The sequence below is a fragment of the Pristiophorus japonicus genome, chromosome 13 (genome assembly GCF_044704955.1).
Source record: "Pristiophorus japonicus isolate sPriJap1 chromosome 13, sPriJap1.hap1, whole genome shotgun sequence".
NCBI lineage: Eukaryota > Metazoa > Chordata > Chondrichthyes > Pristiophoridae > Pristiophorus > Pristiophorus japonicus.
The window spans coordinates 139,163,935-139,189,532 of NC_091989.1; the positions used below are offsets into that span (position 1 = coordinate 139,163,935).

A 25,598-nucleotide genomic window follows, 5' to 3' on the forward strand; every position below is an offset into this window, starting at 1 on the left:
CAGTTTTGCTTGGCTCTTCTTTCCAACCCCTTCCCTTCCCCAGCCTTGGAAAGTCCAACAAATAGTTAAAATTAATTTTGTAATTTGGTGATTCCTTTACATCAAAGGATATAATCACACTTAACTTCAATCAACTTAAACTTTAACTGTCACCAAGGTGATGCCCACCATTGATGTATGACCTGCACACCCAGCAGTTTGTCAGCCTTGTAAATACCACCAACGTTCTTTCAGACAAAGCGATCATTGATGCGCACCTGATGTAAGGCTCTTGCAGCTATCATGCCACCATGGGCCCTTTCATGTGGTCTAACAGGGGGCGGGGGCATGGCTTCAGTGTCAGCCTGATTGTCTGGGCTGATGTCAGCGTCTGTCTCCTCGTCCTCCTTTTCCTCTCTCTGATGAGGTGGACTGTCAGACTCTTCAGGCAATTCTTGTCCCCTCCTGAGAGCCAAGTTGTGTAGCATGGAGCACACCACCACGAATTGAGCTACCTGCTCAGGGTGGTATTGGACCTCGCCTCCTGAGTGGTCCAGGCATCAAAAGCGCTGCTTCAGCACTCCAATGGTTTTCTCCACGATATTGCGAGTTGCTCTGTGGCTCACGTATCGCTTCTCGACCTCAGTGTGGGTGTCACGCAGGGGGGTCATCAGCCAGGTGGCGAGACCATATCCTTTGTCACCAAGCATCCAGCATTGACCTTGTGGCTCATTGTTAAACAAGTCAGATACAGTGCTCTCACACAGGATGTGAGCATCATGGATGCTGCCCGGAAATTGAGCATTCACTGCCAGTATAATTTGCTGGTGGTCAACAATCAGTTGAACATTCAGGGAATGGAATCCCTTGTAGTTCCTGAAAACCTCAGCATCCTGAAAAGGTGCCCGCATTGCGATGTGCGTACAGTCTATTGCTCCCTGCACCTTGGGGAAGTTTGCAATTCTAGAGAATCCTAGAGCCCTCTCACTCTGTGCCTCCCTGATCAAAGGGAAGCTGATCAAGTCCCTCCAGCATGTGTCCAGGGCTTCAGTGGCCTGACTAATGCAGCAATGTGTGGCATGCTGAGAAAGTCCGCAAACGTCACCAGCTGTGGCCTGAGAAGAACCCGAGGCGTAGAACGACAGTGCCACGGTGACTTTGACCGCGATGTACAGTGCAGTACTGATGGTACTGGCAGGCTGCAGATCTGCCCTTATCAGCTGGCATACCTCAATGATAACCTCTTTTGTGGAAGCGCAGTCTCCGAAGGCAAGTGGTGTCGGGCAAGTCGAGGTAAGAATGCTTTTCCTTGTACTTGCGGGGGGTGTAACGTCTGGTCCCCTCATCTGTCTGTCACGCCTTACATTGGCACATAATGCAGTGGAGCGTTCCTTCGGTGCTGTCGAGTCTGCTGCTCACCAAGAGAGGGTGAGAAATTGCAGTTGCTCTCTGTTTTCCACCGATTGGTCACAAACAAGGAATGTCCCGATGAAGACACCCCTTCAATTCCAATCGGTCACAGTATGGTCAAGATGTTTTTACAGATGTTCACATCAACTGCAACGACCTGCAGAGTACATCTGAACTCCGCCGAGGTTGATGCACAGCAGCCTTTTAAAGGATGCGCCATGTGATCTCGGACATGGCGTCCATAACGCTGTGATTCATTCCGGTTAGTTCCACTTTTTGTGGGTGGTTTTGTGGGCGAGCGACATTGTGGGCGATATGTGTGCGAGGTGGTGAAATTGACGCTAGTTTCGGTAAATATGCTCTTTACGACAAAAAAAAGTGGGCGGGCGTTAATATTGAATCTCGGCGTTAAATCCATCCGGAAAGTAACGCTGGGCGATATTATGGGCGATGAATTCGCCGATTCTGCTGATTCTGCCCCCAAAAAGTGGGCGGGTGGTAATATTTTTTATCGGCGTTAAGCACATGGGGAAAGTAATGCTCGGCGATAAGTTGCCGAAAAATGTCCGTCAGTTTCCATTTTGTGCCAAAATGGGTGATATATATGGACATTATACGCCATTTCAGCAGGAAAATGGGTGTTAAGTGGGCGTTAAGCATACAAAAAAAGTGGAGGTTCTTGCCCCATGTTTTCAAATGAGCTCACGACTGAAAATTGAAGACAGACAGCTTACTGTGCTTCAACTAGCTTTGTGCCAGTAGCTGGGCAGAAAAGCCTGAACTTAACCAAGAGTAGAACATCAGCCCTCATGGTGCCAATGTTTGTCTAACAGTTATTTTGAATTGAGAAAAGACTGGATTTTCAATATTATCATCTTAAATTAATATAATTAATTAATATTATTATTTGAAAATATGTTTATCACTTTTTGGTAAATATGCTCTCTACAGTGTACATAGAAACATAGGAACGAGAGTAGCCCATTTAGCCCCTCGAGTTTGTTCCATCATTCAATGAGATCGTGGCTGATCTGTGACCTAACTCCATATACCCGCCTTTGTCCCATATCCCCTAATACCTCTGGTTAACAAAAATCCATCAATCTCTGATTTAAAATTAACAATTGATCTAACATCAATTGCCATTTACAGAAGAGAGTTCCAAACTTCTATCACCCTTTGTGTATAAAAGTATTTCCTAATTTCACTCCTGAAAGGTCTGTCTCTAATTTTTAGACTATGCCCCTAGTCCTAGACTCCCCAACCAGCGGAAATAGATTTTCTCTATCTACCCTATCTGCTCCCCTTAATATCTTGAAAACTTCGATCATGTCACCCCTTAACTTTCTACATTCCAGGGAATATAACCCTAGTTTGTGTAATCTCACCATGTAATTTAATCCCTGGAATCTGCTTATCATTCTGATAAGCCTATGCTACACTTCCTCCAAGGCCAATATATCCTTCCTAAGGTGTAGTGCCCAGTCCCAAAACTGCTCATAGAGCTCCAGGTGTGGTCTAACCAGGGCTTTGTATAGGTGCAACATAACTTCTACCCCCTTGTGTTCTAGTCCTCTAGATATAAAGGCTAGCATTCCATTAGCCTTTTTGATTATTTTTTTGTACCTGTTCATGACATTTTAATGATCTATCTACCTGGACTTCCAATTCTCTTTGGGCCGCCACTGTTTTTAGCTTTTCACCATTTAGAATGTATCCTGTTCTATCCTTTTTTAGGTCCAAAGTGGATGACTTCACATTTGTCTACATTGAAATCCATTTGCCACAGTTTTGCCCATTCACTTAATCTATCAATATCAATACACAATAGTGTACTTTTTCTATATTTATAAACGGGGATTACTCTTGTATCAGCAACATGATGTTGTCTACCTCAAGGTCCTATATCACTACCAACTTATTTTTGCTAATTTTCTCCTCTCTTATAGGAACTGATATTTGGTTATAGGTTCACAGGTCCTGGTAACCCTTTGGTATCTTTCATCAACTGACCACACTTCATGTGTGAGCTTAGGCAGTGAATGTTGTAAGTTTATCTGATTATGGAGGGCATCACAGTTGAATGTGCATTTGTGTGACTGCAAGAACGTACAATGGAGAAAATTCACATCAAATTGAACTGTCTGAGAATTCTTCATGGCAATTTAATTTAAACAAAATAGCTGTCAAAATGAAAAATGTCAGTTGACTAAGATTTACACATGTACATCTCTTATTGGAATCTGTCAAATAAACAGCACAGTAATAAGAATATTTGGCAACATTTGAAACAGTTTGTGCAACATGACCAAAAATGTAACAATGTATAAAAATATAATACCAAAATGGTAACAGTTTAGTGAGCCGTGTTGGAAATGAACAGACTTATTACGGTGTCAGAGTGCTTAAACTTTGCCCGTGTGTAATGTGTTTGAAGTTTTCCGCTAGTAACAGAGAGCAGATAATATTTACTTTGTTTTGACAGGCTCAGTTTTCACAGCCATTTATTTTTGTACATCTTAACCTTTTGTATTTGAAACAAGGTTTGTCAAGTTGAGTCGCTTATACACAGCTGGATTGGTGAATAATATGTGAATCATTCTTATTCTCAATGATATGCAGTCAGGCCAGCTTTGGGAGCTGCAAGTGTAAATGTCAGGCGTGTTCCTACAGGAATGGCAGATTCGTTTGTTGTAGTTCGAGATTTTGTAGTTGTGTGTAGGCTGAAACTTGTCAATGCTTGCCTCCAAAAATGAACAATTTCAGTATTAGCTGTTGCCAGGTCTTATTTGCTGTGTTATCAAGTCCAATCTGGCATTGAGATATCCCGACTGCAATGATTTTGTTGACACATTAGTTGTACTATTTATAAAAAGGTATTAGATTACACACAGCTTCTGGTTTCTATTTCCCCCCCCCCGGTCCTGAAATGTTCTCTGCCTGAAATGCAGTATCTTAATGTTTGCTTGCTCACTGTTTCATGACCTTATATTCCTTGGAGGACACTGAGGCCCCGATATTAACGGAAAGGCGGGGAGGGTGCGGGGAAGGCGCAAGGACCCTGCAAGGCCGGGGAAACGGAAGTCTTGCCGAACTTAACGACAGGACCTCATTTGCATTTTCTTCTTCCATTTCCCGCATGGCAGCAGGCCTAATTAACAGGCTGGTGGCCAGGAGGGAACACCAGCGACAGGAGGCCGCAGTCGGGGACCCGTGAGGCAGTCCTCGACAGTCGGGAGGTGGGGAAGGGTGGCGATCGGGGTTTGGGGGTGGGATCGGCTACGATTGTCTGGAGGGAGTGCGAGGTCGGGACTTGGTGGTGGATGTCGCCGATCGCAGCAGAGAGGAGAGAGAGAGAGAGAGGCTGTAATTGGCAGAGGGGAGGCCAAAGGCTTCCTTGATGATCGGGATGGTTGCACACTCCCACCCGGTGTGGGGGGGTGGGGGTTAATATCAAGTCAATGGAGTTCATGTCTTGGTGTTGCTGGGAGTTGAAGCTATTGTCCTAGATTTAAAGAAAGAAAGAAAGACTTGCATTTATATAGAGCCTTTCACGACCACTGGATGACTCAAAGTGCTTTACAGCCAATGAAGTACTTTTGGAATACAGTCACTGTTGTAATGTGGGAAACACGGCAGCCAATTTGCGCACAGCAAGCTCCCACAAACAGCAATGTGATAATGATCAGATAATCTATTTTTGTTGTGTTCATTGAAGTATACATATTGGCCAGGACACCGGGGATAACTCTCCTGCTCTTCTTCGAAGTAGTGCCTTGAGATCTTTTACATCCACATTTAATCGTGAATGGCGTTTATATCTTTTTAATTAAAAATGTTTGTCTGTGTCTTTTTCTTCTTTGCATCACCCTGGGCTTTCTATCCCGAACACTGACTGCGAGAACAGGCTGGCAACTGCGGCCATCTCTATGGCTGCTGCTAGTGATACTCCATGGCCACTTGGAAGGAGATGCAGCCTAACGTGGTCCATCGCTTGCTGATTTTTAGTATTTTCTGTTGGTACTGGACTCACCAGCTCTGTGATGTAGCAACTTAACAACTGCAATTTGCTATCTGGGGCAAATGAGAATATGGATGTCAGCCAAGATGGTATTTAATTATACTTGGTTTCTTGAATTTGATTCTCCCTCACTAACTCCTCAGTTGTATGTGCTAGCTCATGATGAGATACAGTTCCACAGTCACCGCTGCCTTGTAATACCTTGTCCAAGTGTCCAATCTCCATGTTTGAGTCAAGGCAAGCTTCTTGATCATGAGGACATTACATCCAAGCCTAAATCTGTTCTCATCCAACTTCTACACATGCACCATTTTCCAGCAGAAATCATAGGGCTTTGCTCATTTTGGGGCAGTAATGATGGTGGGGCTGTAAAGTTTGCACCCGGGAATAGTTTGTGGCTCAGTCAGCAAAATTGGGCAGCTGGGTCCTGAGTGTGGGGCAGAGAGCTAACAGAGGCATTGCACACCTCCCTTAGGTGCAAGGCTGGCTGAACATGTGAAAATCCTAAGCTAAACAGCCGGTATGGGAGGGCTCTGAGAGAGGCTTGGGGAGAAAAAAAAAACCTGAAAAAGACCCACCAACAACATTCCCAATACATAGCCCACGCAACCACAACATAAATCGCAAAAAAACCCCAAAAAACAATCACATTTACCTGGGGTGGACATTACTTACCTCACTGCAGTCGGTATAGGTCGGACTGCCAGCTTTCACAGGCGGTCCCAGCAGGGCGCTCTATGGAGTGCTACCGGTCGGGCGGGACTCAAAAATCGAGCCTGTGTCGCAACCAGGGGCGTTGCACACTGGCTCGCCTCTTCCGGGCCCCGCTGAGGCTGACCCTGAAAACCTGGGCGCTGGACGCTGGCCACCCGCCCAGAAGGGTTCGCTGCCACCATTGCTGCCCCTCCGGGATGAAATTAGAGACGGACAGGACCGGAAAATCCAGCTCTTTATGATTAACTGCCTAAACCTTAGGGGAGTTTTATCACCCCGGACTATGGGGGTGAGGTCAAGAGTACCGCTCCCATTACTGCTCCAAATGAGAACAGCTTACTCAGCATAGATGGGGATTGAATTTGGGAGTTTCCTGGTTTGTATGGCCCAGTCACAACTGTGCCATTGTGTGACCTTGAATCAGATTTCCATTGTAGTTAAGGCCTTTATTTGATTTAAACAGAAGACAAAATAAGGACAATGACAACAACAACTTGTATTTATATAGCACCTTTAGCATAGTGAAACATTCCAAGGTGTTTCACAGGAGTATTATGAGACAAAAAGTTATTTCATAATATGTAGAAATGTCTGAAATACAACTGCTCTAGGTGTAAAAAAATTAAAGATGGCGTATCAGGTTAGACAATGGCATTGCCAATACCTGCCACAATGAAGGGGACCTGGTTTTCTGTGGATAATGGAATTTAGCAGATCATTGAGAGTCTCCACATTTAGTCCTATGCATATGTGTCATTCCTTGATGGGAATGAAGAAAAATGTGATAAAAAATACCACAAATTAATGTAATTTTTCCTGACCTGTTGGGTAGATTTATATCAGACTTGTAGGAGGTTGGTGTAACTGGACTTGAGGCTTTGTCCTTCAAGAATTCTAGTGGATAATCAGAAAGATAGATAATTAGGGCACATATCATGAATATTTGACTTTATATGAATTTATTGAATCTTAATTCCCCAGAATTTATTTCTGAGACCTGGTTTTAAGATAATGATGCAGAGTAACTGAGAGAAAAAAAGTTAAACAGAACAGTTTTCCTCAAGAAAATGATGCTTGGATGAATTAATCACACTGAAAATGTCTAAAAAGTGAGGGAGAAATGTATTATTTATTGATTGAATAATGCTGATAGTTAACGCTAATTTACAATTAATCTTTTTGATCTGCATGTTGGAAATTCTAGATGTTTTTGACTAATTGACAGCTATAGAGCAACTAATTTAAATGATTGGAATGACGTAGAACTCTGTTCGTGGCTCATATTACAGTCACTCCTGGGGCAACAATACCTGCGATTCAATCACCTGCATTTCCTCGTTCTGCCTTTGTCTGGTTACAGGTATTGTTTGTCATGTTCTCATTGAGTACACACCAATGCCTGCTGAATTCTCTTGAAGTGGATTATCTTGCTTAAATCTGAATTGTATTCAGCTGCTTCTTTTACTTTACAATCTCTAGGCCTAATGTATACCGCTATGACCCTGTACTTTAAAATTATTCTGGCAGATAATAAGCTCCATATTAAATTACCGTTTGCAAGGTCCAACCTCATAGCTCTACATTTTAAATTTTATTGACAAAATGATGTTCCTTCCTTCTTTCCTCCTGAACTGTTGAACTGGATGATACAATGAGTGAATAATACAATGAGGTAGATTTTAACTATCGAGCAGCCAGCCGGCCGAATGTGCCGGCCAGCCAGTGTCGGTGGGTCGCCCGGTGTGTTTTGTGGGCCGGGCCTCGTTAACATATGTTTGGTGGGCTGTGGATGGCAAAATCAACATTGCAATTTAGCCCATTGGCTCTGGGCCTGCACAATATTGGGCAAACTGGAGGTCAACCTGACTGGGAGAAACGTAGGCCTGGGGAAGGGGGAAGCTTGCAATCATGGAAAAGGGGGGAGCCCGGGCAGCAGCACCCCACATTATTGTTTTGGAGCCCGGATAAGCACTCCTGCTTCTCCTGGCCCCACAAAAATAATTTCAGCACTTTCCTTTTCAGGCCTCTTCTGATGTTCTGCCTGGTTTTACTAAGTGGAGCATCCACCCACTAGGCAGCTAAATTGGCATCGATGTCCCACATGCATCATTGGATCCCTGATTTGGCCACGCAGAAGGCCCTGGGATGAATTGTGCTGGAGTCGAAATGACCAGTCGCTCCATCACCTTCATTTTAATTCTGCTGCTGTCCATTTTCTACTGGGCAGAGGGAGAGGATTATGCAATGAGTTGAAAAAACCATGATTCACTTAGGTTGTGAAATTTTAAATTATTTTTCAACAACAACAACATCAACAACTTGTAGCCTTTAGCAGGAGTATTAGGAGACAAAAAATTTGACCCCGAGCCGCATAAGGAGAAATTAGGGAAGGTGACCAAAAGCTTGATCAAAGAGGTAGGTTTTAAGGAGCGTCTTGAAGGAGAAAAGAGAGGTAGAGAGGTTTAGGCAGGGAATCCCAGAGCCTAGGGCTGCCAATGATTGAGTGATTATAATCAGGGATGCTCAAGAGGGCAGAATTAGAGGAGCGCAGATATCTCCGGGGGTTGTGTGGCTGGAGGAGATTACAGAGATAGGGAGGGGTGAGGCCATGGAGGGATTTGAAAACAAGAATGATAATTTTGAAATCGAGGTGTTACTTAACTGAGAGCCAATATAGGTCAGCGAGCACAGGGGTGATGGGTGAGCAGGACTTGGTGCGAGTTAAGACATGGGCTGCCGAGTTTTGGATAACCTCTAGTTTACAGAGGGTAGAATGTGGGAGGCCAGCCAGGAGTGCGTTGGAATAGTCAAGTCTAGAGGTAACAAAAGCATGGACGAGGGCTTCAGCAATGGATGAGCTGAGGCAAGGGTAGAGACGGGCGATATTACGGAAGTGGAAATAGGCGGTCTTAGTTATGCTGCAGATATGTGGTTGAAAGCTCATTTCAGGGTCAAATATGATACCAAGTTTGTGAACATTCTGGTTCAGCCTCAGACAGGACAATAATTATGATCTGGATATTCCTGTGTACAATGCATTTTTTGTATAATTGTACATTGTGGTGGTAGTATCCCTATATACAGGCAAAATAGGTTCACTGGGGAGAATCACCTGATACTGAGAAAGAGCTCATTTTGAACTTAACCAGCCTTCTCAGTTACCTGGCTTCTAGAGCTGCCAACATGATAAAATGGGGAATATCCATGGTAAATATGTTGTTTCAGAGTTTCTGGCCCTATTTTTTTGTTTGGAAAATTGGTTCTGGAAGGTAGGAAGGAGCCTAGACTGGAAGATGAATAAAAACTCGAAAGCCAGGATAAGTGGATTTCATTGTTCCAAAAAAGCCCATATGATTTAGTGAACAGGATCTGCCTTAACAATCCTAGGAATGTTAGTCTCCTTACCAACAGGATGGGAATACAATAGTAAATTCCTTGTGTTGGCCACTATCTGTTGAATTCCCAGTAGAGCCAGTGCCTATTCACTAATATCTTAGCAAGGCCCTGATTAATAGTATTGTGTAATTATAGCTTAATTTCTCTATTATAACCAGAAAGAAAGGATCCTTTAAATACCACATATTTAATACCAGGAATTAACCTAAGTAAATTATTTATACTCACATACCACAATGTGTTTTCCGATGGTGAAAGCAAACTTAGAGCCGTCTTGCAGGAAGGATATATCTGAGCTGTAGATATGAGTTGACGCACTTAAGCCTGACGATATTTAAGCAGAATTTTTGAAATGCCAAGTGAAGTGCCTGATAAGATGAAATACTTGGTGTGTCACAATAGGGCCAATCAAGTAAACATCCGTCATGGACTTGAAGAGAGTGCCTTTGTTATAGCTTGCTGTCTGCCCTGTACAGGTTTCTGAATACAAAAGGAATAATGGAAATGCTGTGTAAAGATTCACAGTTGTATAGAACTGTTCGTCTCAGTACTGGAGGATTTAATGTCTCCGACTATATAAAGAGATTTGCGGTAAGATTATCAAAGTTTGAACTTACTTATTTAAAAATGAATACAACAAAATAAGTAAACCTGTTGAAGATGATCTGGTGCCTAATGCGGTATGAAAACCATTTTGAAGCATAAATTAATACAATCACAAAGTCTGATGATTAATCCTTTACAATTTTATTTGACTTTTTTTGATAAGAGAATCTCTGCTTAGTAACATAGATGGTTGATTCAGGATTATCTGGGGTGTTATATTGTAGTTCTGTCATTAATAAAATGCCTTCAAGTCTTGATTAAAATAGAAATGATAAAGAATAAAATAAAACATGTTTTTGGCATCAGTCCCTGAAACCTAACAAATGGAAAACTAGACAAAAAATTGGAGTTAAGGTGTATTTTGGTAAAACCCAGCAAATGACGGATTTAGCAGTGTGATGGCCTGATTTGTGTGTGCGCGAGGTCGACTGCTAAATTGATCCTGAGATTTTTTTTTAGACAGCTGCCTGTAAGAAGCAACATTAATTTAAATATTAAAATGAGGGTCCTGCAACTGAATAAGGACCAGTTTGCTAAATGTGTGCCTGGAAACTCCTGATTCTCAAAGAGGAAGTCATTACCTTACCAGTCGGGAAGCATGCTGCTGAAGTACTATCTAAAGGGAGACCCATCTCCATACGCTGCTGTATGGACTTGATATGCTACTGGAGAGTGTTTTGGTGATTTTTGATGAACATCTGCCTCTCGCATGGAGCGAATATCACTCTCATGGGTCTGTATCTCAGCATTCTCACTGCTCTGCGAGAGAGTACAGAAGTGATGAGATGCTCTAACGGGCCCTATCAATACTGTCCTTCATGCTTTGCAAGCCAGCGGACATACTGGAGCCCTGAGCCAAGTTTGAGGTGCCGTCAAAGCTGTCAGAACTACCATCAAAGTCTCCATTATTCAGAGTCCCAATGCAGTGCTGATAGAGTTGAACACTCGCTCTATCGTTAACTGTACGGACTGGATGCCATACGCGAAGACCCCATGCAAGCTGGAGTTGGATTCCTCCATGGAATCGGCCATTGTGCGGAAGCTCGCTGGGAGGCTGTCTCATGCACTTAAAGATTTGTGCTTCGTAGCCTGCAGTTCTTTTCTGTCGGCTGGATTCTTGAGGACTTCATCTCTGCCTCCTGCTGCAGGGCTAGGATACGAGGTCGTCCTCCAGCAAATTGCTTCACGGGATGTCCTATCCATCTGCCCTTGCTCCTGCATACGTGCTCGATGTAGCTTGCAGTGCAGACCTCCCCATTCTAGCCTCCAAAGTATGCGAGGTGCCAGTCTCTGAGCTGGTGCTCGCTTGGGTATGGTTGATTGACACTGGATCATCTGGAAGGATGTCCTGCTCTTCCTCCAGTCTCACTGAGTGTTCCAGAGTTTCAGGATCTGAAGGGGAAGAGCGGGACAAAGGTTAGCAATTGGTGGCAAGGGTAAGCAGAGACAGATGCAAGCAGCAGCCCTTTGTCATGCATTGTGTGTGAGGGTGAGATTTCAGTCAGAAGGGAAAGAGTGTAAGCTGGCTAAACAACCCTGTGGGATGTCTCCTCCAGCCTCTCCAGAAGTCACGATCCTGATGCACTCCCTGCCCACAATGTCCATGACAATCTCTACCAGAGAAGACAGGATGTGTAAAGATGCTTTGGCTGCCTGCTTCTTGTTATTGTGTGCCAGCTTACCCTACAAGAAAGAGGGGAGTGTGTTAGTGTTGACCTAGTGAGATGTTTTGAAGATGTGCATGTCAGGGTAGAATAGTGTTGCTGGTGTGTGAAAGATGGTAGAGGTGTGTGGAGGTGAGGAAAGTGATAATGAGGACAGTAGCAGCAGTGAAGTGAAGTGCACAGCAGTAATTGGAGAAGAGAGGTAGGAAGCTGGGGAGGGGAGGGTTGCGAGTGCTGAGGTGGCTGGTAATGCAGGCTAAGCAGAGAGTAATGAGAGACAAGAATTAAGAGTCTTAGCTTCGTATCTCTTGTCAGATCATTGAACTTTGTCTGCATTGCAGCCAGGTCCTTGGAGCAATGCTTTTGACACTGACCTGCTCTGCCACCTCTGTCCACTGTTGCCTCCAAGTTAGCCGGGATACCTTCTTACCACTGGGTGGAAAAATGATGTCCTTCCTCCTGTCGATCTCCACAAGCATTCTCCAAAGTTGCATTTAAAAAGTGGGGAGCCCTGCCAGTATCTCTTCTGCCTGCCATTTCAGTGGTGTTCAGAATGAAGCTGATTGCAGCCATCGTGTACCTTCCTCCGAAGAGGTCCTGGGTGCTTTTAACTGACACCAGTGACATCTGATTTTCCGCCCCTCTGTTAGACAAGCTGCCAATGAAGAGCGCGAGTAGTGTTGGCAACTCACTTATTTCATGCTAAGCAGGCACAGGGACCAAATTAGCATGGTCCCTGAGTCCACATCAACAAGTGCACCATCGGAGCCTGGTAACCATTTTGCTCCTGGTTTCAGCCAATTACAAATTTAGGCCCCAGTATATCTCACAAATGCAGTGCAGCAATCAACAAAGCCAACAGAATGTTGAACCACATAGCCCAAAAAATATTTTGAGAGTTAACTGTGACCAAAATATACAATGCTCCGGTCAGACCATGCCTTGAGCACTGGGTCCAGTTCTGGTTGTCAAGAAACATGGGCGGCATTCAACTACAACAAAAATTACTTGCATTTATAGTGTCTTTAACTGAGAAAAACATCTCAAAATGTTTCACAGAGTTGTGATCAAAAAATGGATTTTCAGTCTGAAAAGGAGATGCCTGAAATGTGGTCTTATAGATGTGTATAAGATAGCAATTGGTATAGAAAAGGTTAATCTGAAATACTATTTTTAATTAAACTGTGGGAGTAGGACAAGGAGAAAGAGATGGCATTTCTTTGTGAGTCGAAAAGAATAATTTCAAGACTCGTGGAAATTTTTCAGCTCTGATATCATGTTGCAAAAGAATGTCACTGGTTACAGTAACAGTGTGTAAATAATGGACCTGCATGGGCTTTGTTACTGCCAGTCACGTGGTGTTGAAACTGGCAGATTTGCTGCTGAATATCGATTCAGTACAAATACTGCCCACAGGAACGGAATGTATGTCATTATTTCTTTATACAGGGTAGAGATAAAAAGAAAAAATATGAATGCTGGAAATTTTAATTAAAAATAAAACTTTGTGGAAATGCATAACAGTTCTCTGAAAGAGAAAAAATAAGTTCATAGTAGTTTGTTTTACCACAGTTTTACCACAGTGCACTGTTAGCATGAAGTGAACATCCATCTATAATATGTTATAAATCTTATGCTTTCATGCACTACTTGTGTACAAAATCTTACTTCCTGTTGTTAACATTTAATGTATGATAAATTCCTATGTTCACATTTATAACGGCCTAGAAATTGCAGTCGGAGGTGTACCTCCGGAGTATACCTCTGACCCGCAAAACATTGGCGCCCAGGCTGTGAAAAGTCTCGGGCTTCAAGGCGGAGGGCAGCATAAAGGCCCATGGATCCCAGGGACGCAGGCAGTTTGGAAGCGTCCCTGGGATCACGTGGGCCTGGTCCTCCAATCACAAAGGAGAATTCTATTGCAATTATTTATGAAGCGAATCCCCATATGATATGCAATGGAATCTCCAAATAATTATACAATGCACAGAATTCTAACATTATACAAGGTACTGAATTGCAATTTTATCCATAAGTTCCTTCATTGCACCAAACTCAATAAAATTTCATTTTTTTAAACATCATTTACTGTAATCCAGGCCAATATTTACATAAATTCATTTAATGTGTATGTACATAATTTTGGATTTTTAAATATTTTATTTAAGCCTTATATATACCTTGACTCTGATGAAAGCAGGCCCTATGCGAGTTGCGTGGTCAATTGCCAAGCAGTTGTTGGGCAAATAGCCCAACTCTGCACAGTTTTCAGGCGAAACGGATGACAGATCACAAGTTCCGTATTTCTGAGAGTACGCCGTCGCAGACAGCACCATTTCAGGACCAATAAAAACATTTCCTAATACAGCCAATGTAAATTTGTAATGCTGAAATTACACCCTCCCACCAGTGGTAGTGTTGTAATGCCTCAATGTTGCATATCTCAGCTTCTCATACTGTACAGCAGAGAAACTTCTTGGGGTGAATTTCTTTGGGGCTTTTCACACTCTGTTGCCGTGACTTCAGCGGAAATCTCATTTACCCATGTAAAAACGCGTTTTCTGCTGAAGTTATGGCAGTGGATTGGGAGAAGCCCTGGGGAAATTCAGACCCCTAGGTTCCAGCCAATTCTACTTCTCAACTTACATTCCATTCTCTCAAAAAATTGTATAAAAATAAAAACAGAATATATAACATATATAATAGGGACTGAATTACCCTTGTGTGCCCTGCTCCAGTTATCTCCTGCCCTCTAACCCCCTTTCGCCTCTTCCTTCCCCATGTGCAACATCTGTAGTGTAACATCTGTAGTGGGGAAAATGCTTGAAGCTATCATTAAGGAAGAAAGAGCGGGACATCTAGATAGGAATAGTGCAATCAAGCAGACACAACATGGATTCATGAAGGGGAAATCATGTTTAACTAATTTACTGGAATTCTTTGAGGATATAACGAGCATGGTGGATAGAGGTGTACCGATGGATGTGGTGTATTTAGATTTCCAAAAGGCATTCAATAAGATGCCACACAAAAGGTTACTGCAGAAGATAAAGGTACACGGAGTCAGAGGAAATGTATTAGCATGGATCGAGAATTGGCTGGCTAACAGAAAGCAGAGAGTCGGGATAAATGGGTCCTTTTCGGGTTGGAAATCGGTGGTTAGTGGTGTGCCACAGGGATCGGTGCTGGGACCATAACTGTTTACAATATAGATAGATGACCTGGAAGAGGGGACAGAGTGTAGTGTAACAAAATTTGTAGATGACACAAAGATTAGTGGGAAAGCGGGTTGTGTAGAGGACACAGAGAAGATGCAAAGAGATTTGGATAGGTTAAGCGAATGGGCTAAGGTTTGGCAGATGGAATACAATGTCGGAAAATGTGAGGTCATACACCTTGGAAAAAAAAACAGTAAAAGGGAATATTATTTGAATGGGGAGAAATTACAACATGCTGCGGTGCAGAGGGACCTGGGGGTCCTTGTGCATGAATCCCAAAAAGTGAGTTTGCAGGTGCAGCAGGTAATCAGGAAGGCAAATGGAATGTTGGCCTTCATTGCGAAAGGGATGGAGTACAAAAGCAGGGAGGTCCTGCTGCAACTGTATAGGGTATTGGTGAGGCCGCACCTGGAGTACTGCGTGCAGTTTTGGCCACCTTACTTAAGGAAGGATATACTAGCTTTGGAGGGGGTACAGAGATGATTCACTAGGCTGATTCCGGAGATGAGGGGGTTACCTCGTTGGAGTTCAGAAGGATAAGGGGTGATCTTATAGAAACATTTAAAATAATGAAAGGGATAGACAAGATAGAGGCAGAGAGGTTGTTTCCACTGGTCGGGGAGACTAGAACTAGGGGGCACAGCCTCAAAATACGGGGGAGCCAATTTAAAACCGAGTTGAGAAGGAATTTCTTCTCCCAGAGGGTTGTGAATCTGTGGAATTCTCTGCCCAAGGAAGCAGTTGAGGCGAGCTCATTGAATGTATTCAAATCACAGATAGATAGATTTTTAACCAATAAGGGAATTAAGGGTTACGGGGAGCGGGCAGGTAAGTGGAGCTGAGTCCACGGCCAGATCAGCCATGATCTTGTTGAATGGCGGAGCAGGCTCGAGGGGCTAGATGGCCTTCTCCTGTTCCTAATTCTTATGTTCTTATGTTCTTATGTGCAGTGCCATGGGAGATTGACTATCTTATTGAGAATCTTGCGAAGGGCATTCACTTCCTGTCCACAAACCTTACTTCCTGTTGTTAGGATTTTTGGTCATGTTATTGACTCAACATTTACCATTGCAAATTGCTACGTCAACATTTTCCAGTGAATTTTGCTGTGTCCACTGTCACAATATAATTATAGGCTCTGGACATTAGCTGGCTCTGTAGAGGGAGTTTCTGTAGAGGGCAACTTTCTTGTAATCATAAGAACAATATGGAGAAAAAGCAGTGCATACATTGTTACTGTTAGCCTTGGCTCTGTGGTAACACTCTTGCCTCTGAGTCATGAGATTGTGCATGCAAATCCCATTCTAAGATTTGTGCACATAATCTAGGCTGGCACTTCAATGCAGTATTGAAGGAATGTTGGAGGTGCTATTTTACAGATGAAACATTACACTGCCTGCTCAGGTGGATGTAAAAAATCCCATGGCACGATTTGAAATAGAGTAGAAAAGATCTCCTGGTATCCTAGCCAAATGATCCCTCAACCAACATCACCAAAAGCAGATTAACTGGCCATTCATCTCATTACTGTTTATGAGATCTTGCTATGCATAAATAGACTGCTGCATTTGCCCCAATACAACAGTGACTCCACCTCAAAATTGGTGCTATTGTTTTGATTCAGGTACCAAGATATACTTATTTTATTAGCTTTGATCACTTGAGACATGCAATGCAGTACAGCTGCCTGGGTGATACAAGCTAAATCCACCACTAGTATCCGAAATGATGCTGAGATAACCATTGGATGGATCAGCAGATTTCTGGCAAAACCTAGTCTTAATGTTATATTAAGCTCATAACATCAACTTCCTAAAGGTCCAGTGTGAAACAAAATATGTGGCACAGAACCAAAGCATGTTATACATTTTCCCATGAATTCATGGTGGTTAATATGTGGAAAATAAAGTTTCCATATTATACTGATTATTTTTTTACTAAGTGCTGACAGGAAAAATAAAAAGCTTATAGAGAGTTAACTCTTAAATCACTATTTTAGAAAATAAATCTTTAAAAACGAAGATCAGCAGATGGAGATGGTGTGCATTGATTCTGAAGAAATATGTAGCAGAGGTAGAAAACAGAGTGAAGTCCCCCAGGCAATGTGCGGCATGCCATGAAATCGGTATCACTTGGGAGATATGCATGACAGGGGCCACCCGCTGTGGATGTGCCATTCTGAAAGCTGCAGCACTTGATGAATGGGCTGCTTCGGTGGTGCTGGAAACTTATCACAGCATAAAATACCTTTCTCAAAATGGAAAAGAAAGGGATAGGGTTTAATGACATATCCCACCATGGCACAATGTAGGCCATGTTGTGAGCAATGAAGTGAATAGGATTGCAATATATGTGGGTCACAGGGCATCACTTCCCTAAACAAGCAATGCTGTTGTAAGAAAGAGTATGATGCTAATGAGGAAATCAAGATCTTAGAAAATAAACAAAGGGATGGTTCTAATAAGACCAATTTATAGCAAAAAAGCCAATCTTTTATACTAATTGATGATTTTTTTTTAACAAGTTGTACTAGAACTGAATTGTTTAATTATAGGAACTGATATATTACAGTCTGTGCCCTAGCACAGTGCTTCAGTACTGGGCAATAACATTGAGTGATGGATAAAATAGATATGTTACTGGGGCCGTGATTATTTTCTGATGATGTAATCCATTAAATACTCCTACAGCAGTACTTCATGTTCCTATAGGTAAGTGGAAAGGTTTGCCAAGGGTTCAGTTGGCTGAAAGGGTCTGGTATGGTATTTTGGCTCTTAACAGTCAGGCAGCATCTGTAGTGAGAGAAACAGAGTTAATGTTTCATGTTGATGACCCTTTGTCATAAATCTAGGAGACTCCATTTAGAATATAAACAGGAGCAGAGTGCCATGTAGTTGTAAAACAAAATCTATGGTCTTCCAGATGCTGGAGATAAATGGCACAATGACATTAGGAATACTTTTAGGCAGCAGAAAACAATTGCATGTTAGTGACAATAGTTTAGTGAATGAATGCTCCGTTTCCAGATGTGGGTTGCTTAGACCCAGCCTTGGATTGTTGATGCCAGCTGTTTACACAGCAGCAGCTGAAAGTTACAAACATGATTTTAGTTTTTATTTTATTCCCTAAAACACTACCACCTTATTTTACTACATACTCCGGGTTGTACAGGCTGTTTATTTTCTTGGCTGAGTATAGCCGTACAGCTATAAACTGGACCTTCTGTAAGTAAAAATGATCTCATCTAAACAGAATATGAAACTACTTCTGTGCTAGTTCTGTATCCATACTTCACTATTACGGTTATAATAAGGAATTTTGCCTTGAAATGTATTAATGTGGCTTAAAAGAAATTTCTTTCATTCTTATAGCCAAATTGCAAGAGAAGGTGTGGCTATAATTTAAAATGAAACCAATTAGTAATTAAGTCACTGTTATTATAATTTCTCTTTTTTTCTCTGGAAAATCTGTACAAAAATATCTGATTCATAAATACTTTATAAATATGAAATGATGTCTCTGAAACTCTGCAGAGATTTTCAATTGTGCTATTGTAGAGCCAGAGCTGATTTGAAAGCATTAGCAGACTGGTTTTGAACTAAAATTCAGAAAGTCTATTCTTACAAAGAGGAGCTTGTTTTATTACCATAACAAAAAAAAAACTGATTTCCTGTCAGGTTACAACTCTGTGAGTCCTGTTTTCTTCAAAATGAATTAAAAATCAGGCGGAAAAACTGACAGTCCATGTTGGCAAGAATTTTAAAAGGGCTTTCATTTTATTTATGAGTGAAGTATGAATAAAACATATTTATAGTTTGCTTTCAATGCAAGATAAATCATGGGAAAAGGAGCCTAAACAATGCAATGGTTTTAATCTATATCGAGGAAGGCAACCTTTCAAAGTTCAAGAGCCAGAACAGAAAATTGTATTTGGCAAAGAAGAGCAAATGTTTTGGCTCCTTTACATTATAGCTTAGGTCAAGGGAAAGCAATGGAACTCCAGTGGTGAGGCACTATGTAGGTCCAGCCTTTTGTGTTCAGGAGAGTCTCCAAATGTTCAAGAATCCATGGCACTCTGTGGAAATGCCTTAAATTAGAATATAATAGTATGGATATTTTCATGTGTATTTGGGACATTTTCTTTGTTGAGTGCAGTTGTGGCAACAAATTCCAGTCTTTTTTTAATTATGAAGGTTATTAGATTCCAATAATTGCAATAATCCGAGCAACCAGCAATAAGAAACAAAATTCAATAATTTCTGCACAGCAGAGAAATTGGTACCAGCACGATAATGTTTGTACTGTACCTGCCTTCCCAGGACATAAGCTGTAATGTAAAAGCCCATGAATGCTTGTGGCTTTTTGTCATGTAAAATGTTCCTTGCGCTGTACAGGAGGTAAACTGTTACTTTTGACATGCTTTGTTTCTATCCATTTCAAGCAATCCGATTTCTACTCAGAAATGTATGAACATACGAACTCTGACATGTGAGCATCATTAAATAAGGTTAACTAACTATGACAGAATTTGGTTATATTAAGTACATCCGGTATGGAAAACTGGAGCCATTAAACTCATTTTAACTTCAACTGATGTTGCTGTTGAGGAGCCCGCCTCAGCTTATCTGCTGCTGAAACCTTCATCCATGCCTTTGTTACCTCTAGACTTGACTATTCCAATGCTCTCCTGGCTGGCCTCCCATCTTCTTCCCTACATAAACTTGAGATCATCCAAAACTCTGCTGCCTGTATCCTAACTCGTACCAAGACTCGTTCATCCATCACCCCTGTGCTCACTGACCTACATTGGCTCCTGCTCCTCGATTTTAAAATTTGTATCCTTGTTTTCAAATCCCTCCATGGTCTCGCTCCTTTGTATCTCTTTAACTTCCTCCAGCCCTACAACCCTCTGAGATCTCTGCATCCTCCAATTTGTACCTCTTGCACATCCCTGATTTTAATTACTCCACCATTGGTGGCTGTGCCTTCAGCTGCCTAGGCCCTAAGCTCTGGCATTCCCTCCCTAAACCTCTCCATCTCTCTACCTCTCTCTCCACCTTTAAGACGCTCCTTAAAACCTATCACTTTGATCAACCTTTTGGTCATCTGTCCTAATACCTCCTTACGTTGCTCAGTGTCAAATGTTGTTTGCTAACATTTCTGTGAATTGTCTTGGGACAATTTATTACATTACAGCTGCTATATAAATGCAAGTTATAGTTATAGTAGTAGTTGTAGAGACCAACTGAATTGGTGCTACAAAATATTTGCCTCGGATCAAACTTCTTCAGTTCAGAGTCAAAGCCATTTGAGGACCATTCCTCAAAATATCATGATTGACCATGCAAATAAACTAGGAGCTAGACTTTCCACTCAGATCGCTAGGGCCTAAAAAATGGGCAATGTTCCAGCCTTAGCGATGTTTTAGCTTTCATGATCGCTGGAACATTGCCCATTTTTCGGATCACTACTTTTTTTTCCTGGCAATAGCCCAGCGATAGCTCAGCGATGTGGACTGGGCCTTAGCAATACAAAATGGGCCACACCAATGTGGAAGGCAAGGCTTGTCTAGCAACAGCCTTCTGCGCATGCATTTTTTTTTGTTGCAAACAAGTTTTCCTGAGATTCGGGAGGTCAGGGGTCATCCACGCATGTGCAGAAGGCAAAGGGCGGGGGAGAGAGAGAGAGAGAGAGAGGAGAGAGAAAGGAGAGGAGAGCCAGAAAAGAGAAGAGAGAAAGTCACAGATAGACAGACAGTCAGAGAGAGAAATAATATATCATAATCATAAATCAAAATATATCAATCAATAAATCAATATGTCCAACCTGGAGCATGAATCGGCGGAGAGTGGCCAGGATGTGGAGGGGAGGAGGAGGACCAAACCCTTCTCCGATGAGGCCAACGAGGCTCTCATCCAGGAGGTGCACTCCTGGTGGGCCCAATTAACCCGGGTTGGGCGTTGGAAACCTCCAGTCCGGGCTGACAGGAAAATTTGGGGCGAGATGGCCGACATGGTCTCGTCGACGTCCCACGAGGCAAGGGGGTCCGACCAGTGCCGCAAGCGTTGGAACAGCCTGGTTGCTTCGACAAGAGTAAGTATGAAATAGATTTTAAATTGTAATGACCCACATAATATGTAAATCTCCCAGATTGAAATTAAGCTGGTTATTCTTGTATATATTCCCTGCTAAGATCTGGACAGGGCTCGGAACCTGTGCCCTTTTTAAGTTTAATTTTGGCACCATCTCCTTTTGGGTTATGTTGGTGGATGGAGCACGACTGTGCACTGAGGTGTCCGGTCACCTTCACCCAGACTGTGTCAGTCTCTCCGGCTGCTGTCACTTACACAGTGACCCAGCCTGGACTGGGGGAGAGCTGCCCTGGCTCACTGTCTGCCCTGGGACACTTTGGGACATTAGCTCCTGTCATTGCCGAGTTCACCAGCTATCCTGATTCCCATCACCCCCGGGGGCCCTTCAATAGAGATTGTATTCGAGATGTTTGTGTCAAGCCTTAGATCCTAAACACGATCTTTATTATAACCATGCATCAATTGTGGATACAAACCCTATTAGCATGTAACGTTGGAAACTTGTCTTTCCATGATATTACCTAGTCAATTAGCTTATGCCATGCTCTTGTCACGTTTGCAGAGGAAGATATCTAAGAATCAAGCTGAGCGCAGGCGCACAGGAGGAGGCCCTGCCCAGCTCAGTTTATGACTGACTTTGAAGAACACGCTGCGGAATTGGTCAGCAGCCACAGTCATTCAGCCACCACCCGTGGTGAAGCAGAGGCTCTTCCTTGCGTCACGTGAGTAATGTGTAAAGCAGTGTTAATTCAAAGTAATGTAACGGCAATTCATATACAAATGATGTCATGTTATGCATGCAGCTTCTGTCCTACTCTCAGGTTAACAACATAAGAACATAAGAAATAAGAGCAGGAGCCGGCCAACTGGCCCCTCGAGCCTGCTCCGCCATTTGATAAGATCATTGCTGATCTGATGTAGGGCTCAGCTCCACTTCCCTGCCCACTCCCCATAAACCTTCACTCCCTTATCATTTGTCTATCTCCAACTGATCCAGCCTCCACAGCTCTCTGGGGCAGTGAATTCCACATAGATGCACTACCATATGTACTACCATATGATGCAGTAACGTCTCTCGGTCACATTTATTGTAGTAGTGCTGCTCTTCCTATGTATGCCAGCGCAGCGCAAGAATCCATTCTGTTCTAATAAGCTCAATAAGCTCACTTGTGTTTTGCAGGTCCCACAACTCCGATGGTGCAGAGGGAGGCCACACTTGCACCTGTCAACGTGCAGGTGGTCATCACCACAGGTGCCGAGGAGGCCGACACATTGGAACCAGAACCAGAGGAGGAGGAGAACGTTATGGAAAGGGAGGAGGATGCCCCTTGCATCCAACTGGAAGTCATACCTGTGGCCACTTCTTTATTGTCATCTTCGACAGAAGAAGTAGCGGGACCAAGCGGCTTGCAGCTGACGACGCCAAGGCGTTTATTAGTGCTCACGCCGACCCCACGGAGGTCGAGTCAGTGAGCTCAGCACATGCCTCCACTGGCAAGTCAGATTGAGGGCCTTGACCAGGCTGTGTGTGGAGTGTATCACGATAAGTCGCAAGGTCCTCCAGGCGTTTGGTGTGTTCACGGGAAACATTTCATCGGAGGATATGCAGCAGATTATCCGGGAGATGCGTGAGCAGACCGCCTAGCGGCATTCGAGACTGGTGGGAGATGGCACTGCACCCCAGGGTGCTGTCCCACTAACCGCCAGCACATTGCAAGTCAGGAGGAAGAACTTCCGTCTGGCTCGGAAGTCGTTTCCTGGGGAACGCCTTCCCCTCCACCACCCTCTGAGATGATCCTGCCACCGTCGCCCTCCCCCACAGCAGGAGGTCGCCCACTACATGTCCGCCTCGTCCCGCTACCTGGGGATTCAAACGGGGCCTAAGACACGGGGGGGAAGCGTAGCCGCAGGTAGGGAGGAGGGTGTTATTATTGTGTTTTAATCTGTTGTTCTTATTGTTGTTGGTATTTTTTACATTTATTATTGTGACCGTTTGGGTGGCGGGGTGGGGAGGGGGTGGAGTCACATTTTAAAAATCAAAAGTTAAAAGTGTTCAATTATTAAAATTTTTTATTGAGTTTTACAATTGTGGTGCAGTGTCTTATAATAACTTATAATAATGTAAGTTAAGGTAAAACATGAATACAACTGTTGGAAAACAATGGCCAGGCCAGGCAAGGATGAAACATTACGCAACTGCAAGTTTTGTCTTTCCATAACTGTAACTGTAACTGTCAGCAATATAAGTTCATGCAAAGCGTTCATTTATGAACTGCCGACGCAAGAGTTTTGCAGCTGCGTAGCTCCCAAAGGGTTTTTCCAGTCTTGCTGGGGGGGTTTGGGGGCATGGGTTCATCTCCAGGCTGATTGTCTTCCCCGAGGTCCTGATCATCCTCCTCCTCCTCCTCCTCCTTCTCGTCTGACTCTTCTGCCTCCATTCTTTCCTGAGGTGGACCGGCAGCCCCATCTGGCAATTGTTGTCCTCTCCTTATAGCTAGATTATGCAACATGCAGCACACCACAATAAACTCAGCGACCTGGTCAGGGTGGTAATGCAGGCTGCCTCCAGAGTGGTCCAGGTATCTGAAGCGCTGCTTCAGCACTCAAATTGTCTTTTTAACGATATTGCATGTAGCTACATGGCTTTCGTTGTATCGCTTCTTAGCTTCCATCTGGGGGATTACGGAGGGTGGTCATGAGCCAGCTGGAAAAGCCATATCCTTTATGCCCCAGCATCCAACCATGACCTTGTGACTGACTGTTAAACAGGTCAGAGACAGTGCTCTCACGCAAGATGTGTGCATCATGGATGCTGCCTGGAAAATTAGCATTTACTGCCATGATAATTTGGTTGTGGTCGACAACGAGCTGCACATTCAGGGAGCGGAATCCCTTTCAGTTACGAAACACCTCTGAATCCTGTAAAGATGCTTTCAGGGCGATGTGCATACGGTCTATTGCTCCCTGCACCCTGGGGAAGTTTGCTATTCTTGAGAAACCCAAAGCCCTCCCGGTCTGTGCCTCCCTGGTCATAGGGAAGCTTATAAAATCCATCCTGCATGCGTAAAGGGCTTCAGTCACCTGTCAAATAGAGCAATGTGTGGTGTGCTGAGAGATACCACAGATGTCGCCAGCTGAAGCCTGAAAGGAGGCCGTTGTGTAGAAGGAAAGTGCCGCAGTAACCTTTGCCTCAACAGGCAGTGCGGTCCTGATGGTGCTGGTAGGCTGCAGATCTCCCTTAATTAGCTGGCATATCTCAGCGATGACCTCCTTTTGGAAGCGCAGCCTCCTAAGGCACGTGTTATCAGACAAGTTCAGGTATGATTGCTTTTCCCTGTAAATTCGTCGGGTGTAAGGTCTCCTCCTCCGCATCAGTCTGCCATCTCTTTGATTGGGCTCTTCATTAAACACAACTTCAGTCTCCAGCATGTGAGCATTTACAAATAATGGTAGAGATGTTACAGACCCCATCACTAATGCTATAAATGCCCTTTATGGTCCTCAATAAATATAAATGTGAGCAGGTCAGTCAGTAAGGCCCTTAAATTACTCACTAGTTAAAATTATCCTGATAAGCCCCTTCTTCAAGCAGCCTCTCACTTCCTCCAACTTTCAAAATGGCGTCTGCAGTGCCGAGTCCTGTGAACAGTGCCAGGTAGGAGCGGATTTTCTCCAGCAATCTCCAGCGATCTTCTCGACGAGCGATCAACCTCGCGATGTGTGGGCGATGTGGCGAAAGTTGCGATGGACGATCATCTCGGCTATGTGAAATTCTTGTGCGCCGAAAGTTGGGCCAGCGATCTTTGGGTGATGTCCCGGCCCAACTTTCCATTGTTTAAGTAAAATGGGCGATAGCCTGCCAATTTGGGCGATAGATGGGCAGTGATCATCAGTGGAACATCTAGCCCCAAGATTCATGGCTCCAATCTTTGTGGTAAAACATTGGGGTAGAGTTTCTGCTTTGGACTCAATCAGCGATTATGGCGCAAGTTGCACCCAAAATTGAGAATCCGCTCAAACCCCCATTTGCCTATCACCGAACACAAAATCTGCCATAAACCGGCACAATCGGGCAGCGTTTTAAAACGTAATTTAAAAAAAAAATGTTGCTATAAAATATGTTCCTTGATATATTTAACTGGTAACTTGGTAAAGTTTGATTATTACAACTGAAATAGGTTTATCACAAAAAATAAACATCTTAAATCATAATGTCAATCCACCACCTGTGAATAACATTAAATTACAGAAAATTGTTTTTGAAAAACACACAAAACTATTTTCTAATGAGATTGGGGTACAGTAGTCAGTTCCTTAATAAATTTTTTTAAATTCATTCAAAACATACCTATTAGTGTCCTTGCGTCCAAAAGAACCAATTTAATTTTTGCAGCCTTTTAGAAGGCCTGTAAACGAACACAATTCACGAACCTCCCAATATATATTCACCCTGGGAGCATGGCCAGTTTTGTGAGCAGGACCTGCTTATAGTGCAATG

General features: G+C 43.3%; 1 protein-coding gene across 1 annotated transcript in view; it reads left to right on the top strand.

Annotated features, from left to right (window-relative positions):
• Positions 1 to 9,951: 9,951 nt before the first annotated feature.
• mylk3 (myosin light chain kinase 3) overlaps positions 9,952 to 25,598 on the top strand; it is a 111,638-nt gene continuing 95,991 nt past the window's right edge. Inside the window, exon 1 of the mRNA XM_070898055.1 lies at positions 9,952 to 10,111. Coding sequence (XP_070754156.1) covers positions 10,019 to 10,111 — 93 coding nt within the window. The 5' untranslated portion in view covers positions 9,952 to 10,018. The remainder of the gene's footprint in view (positions 10,112 to 25,598) is intronic.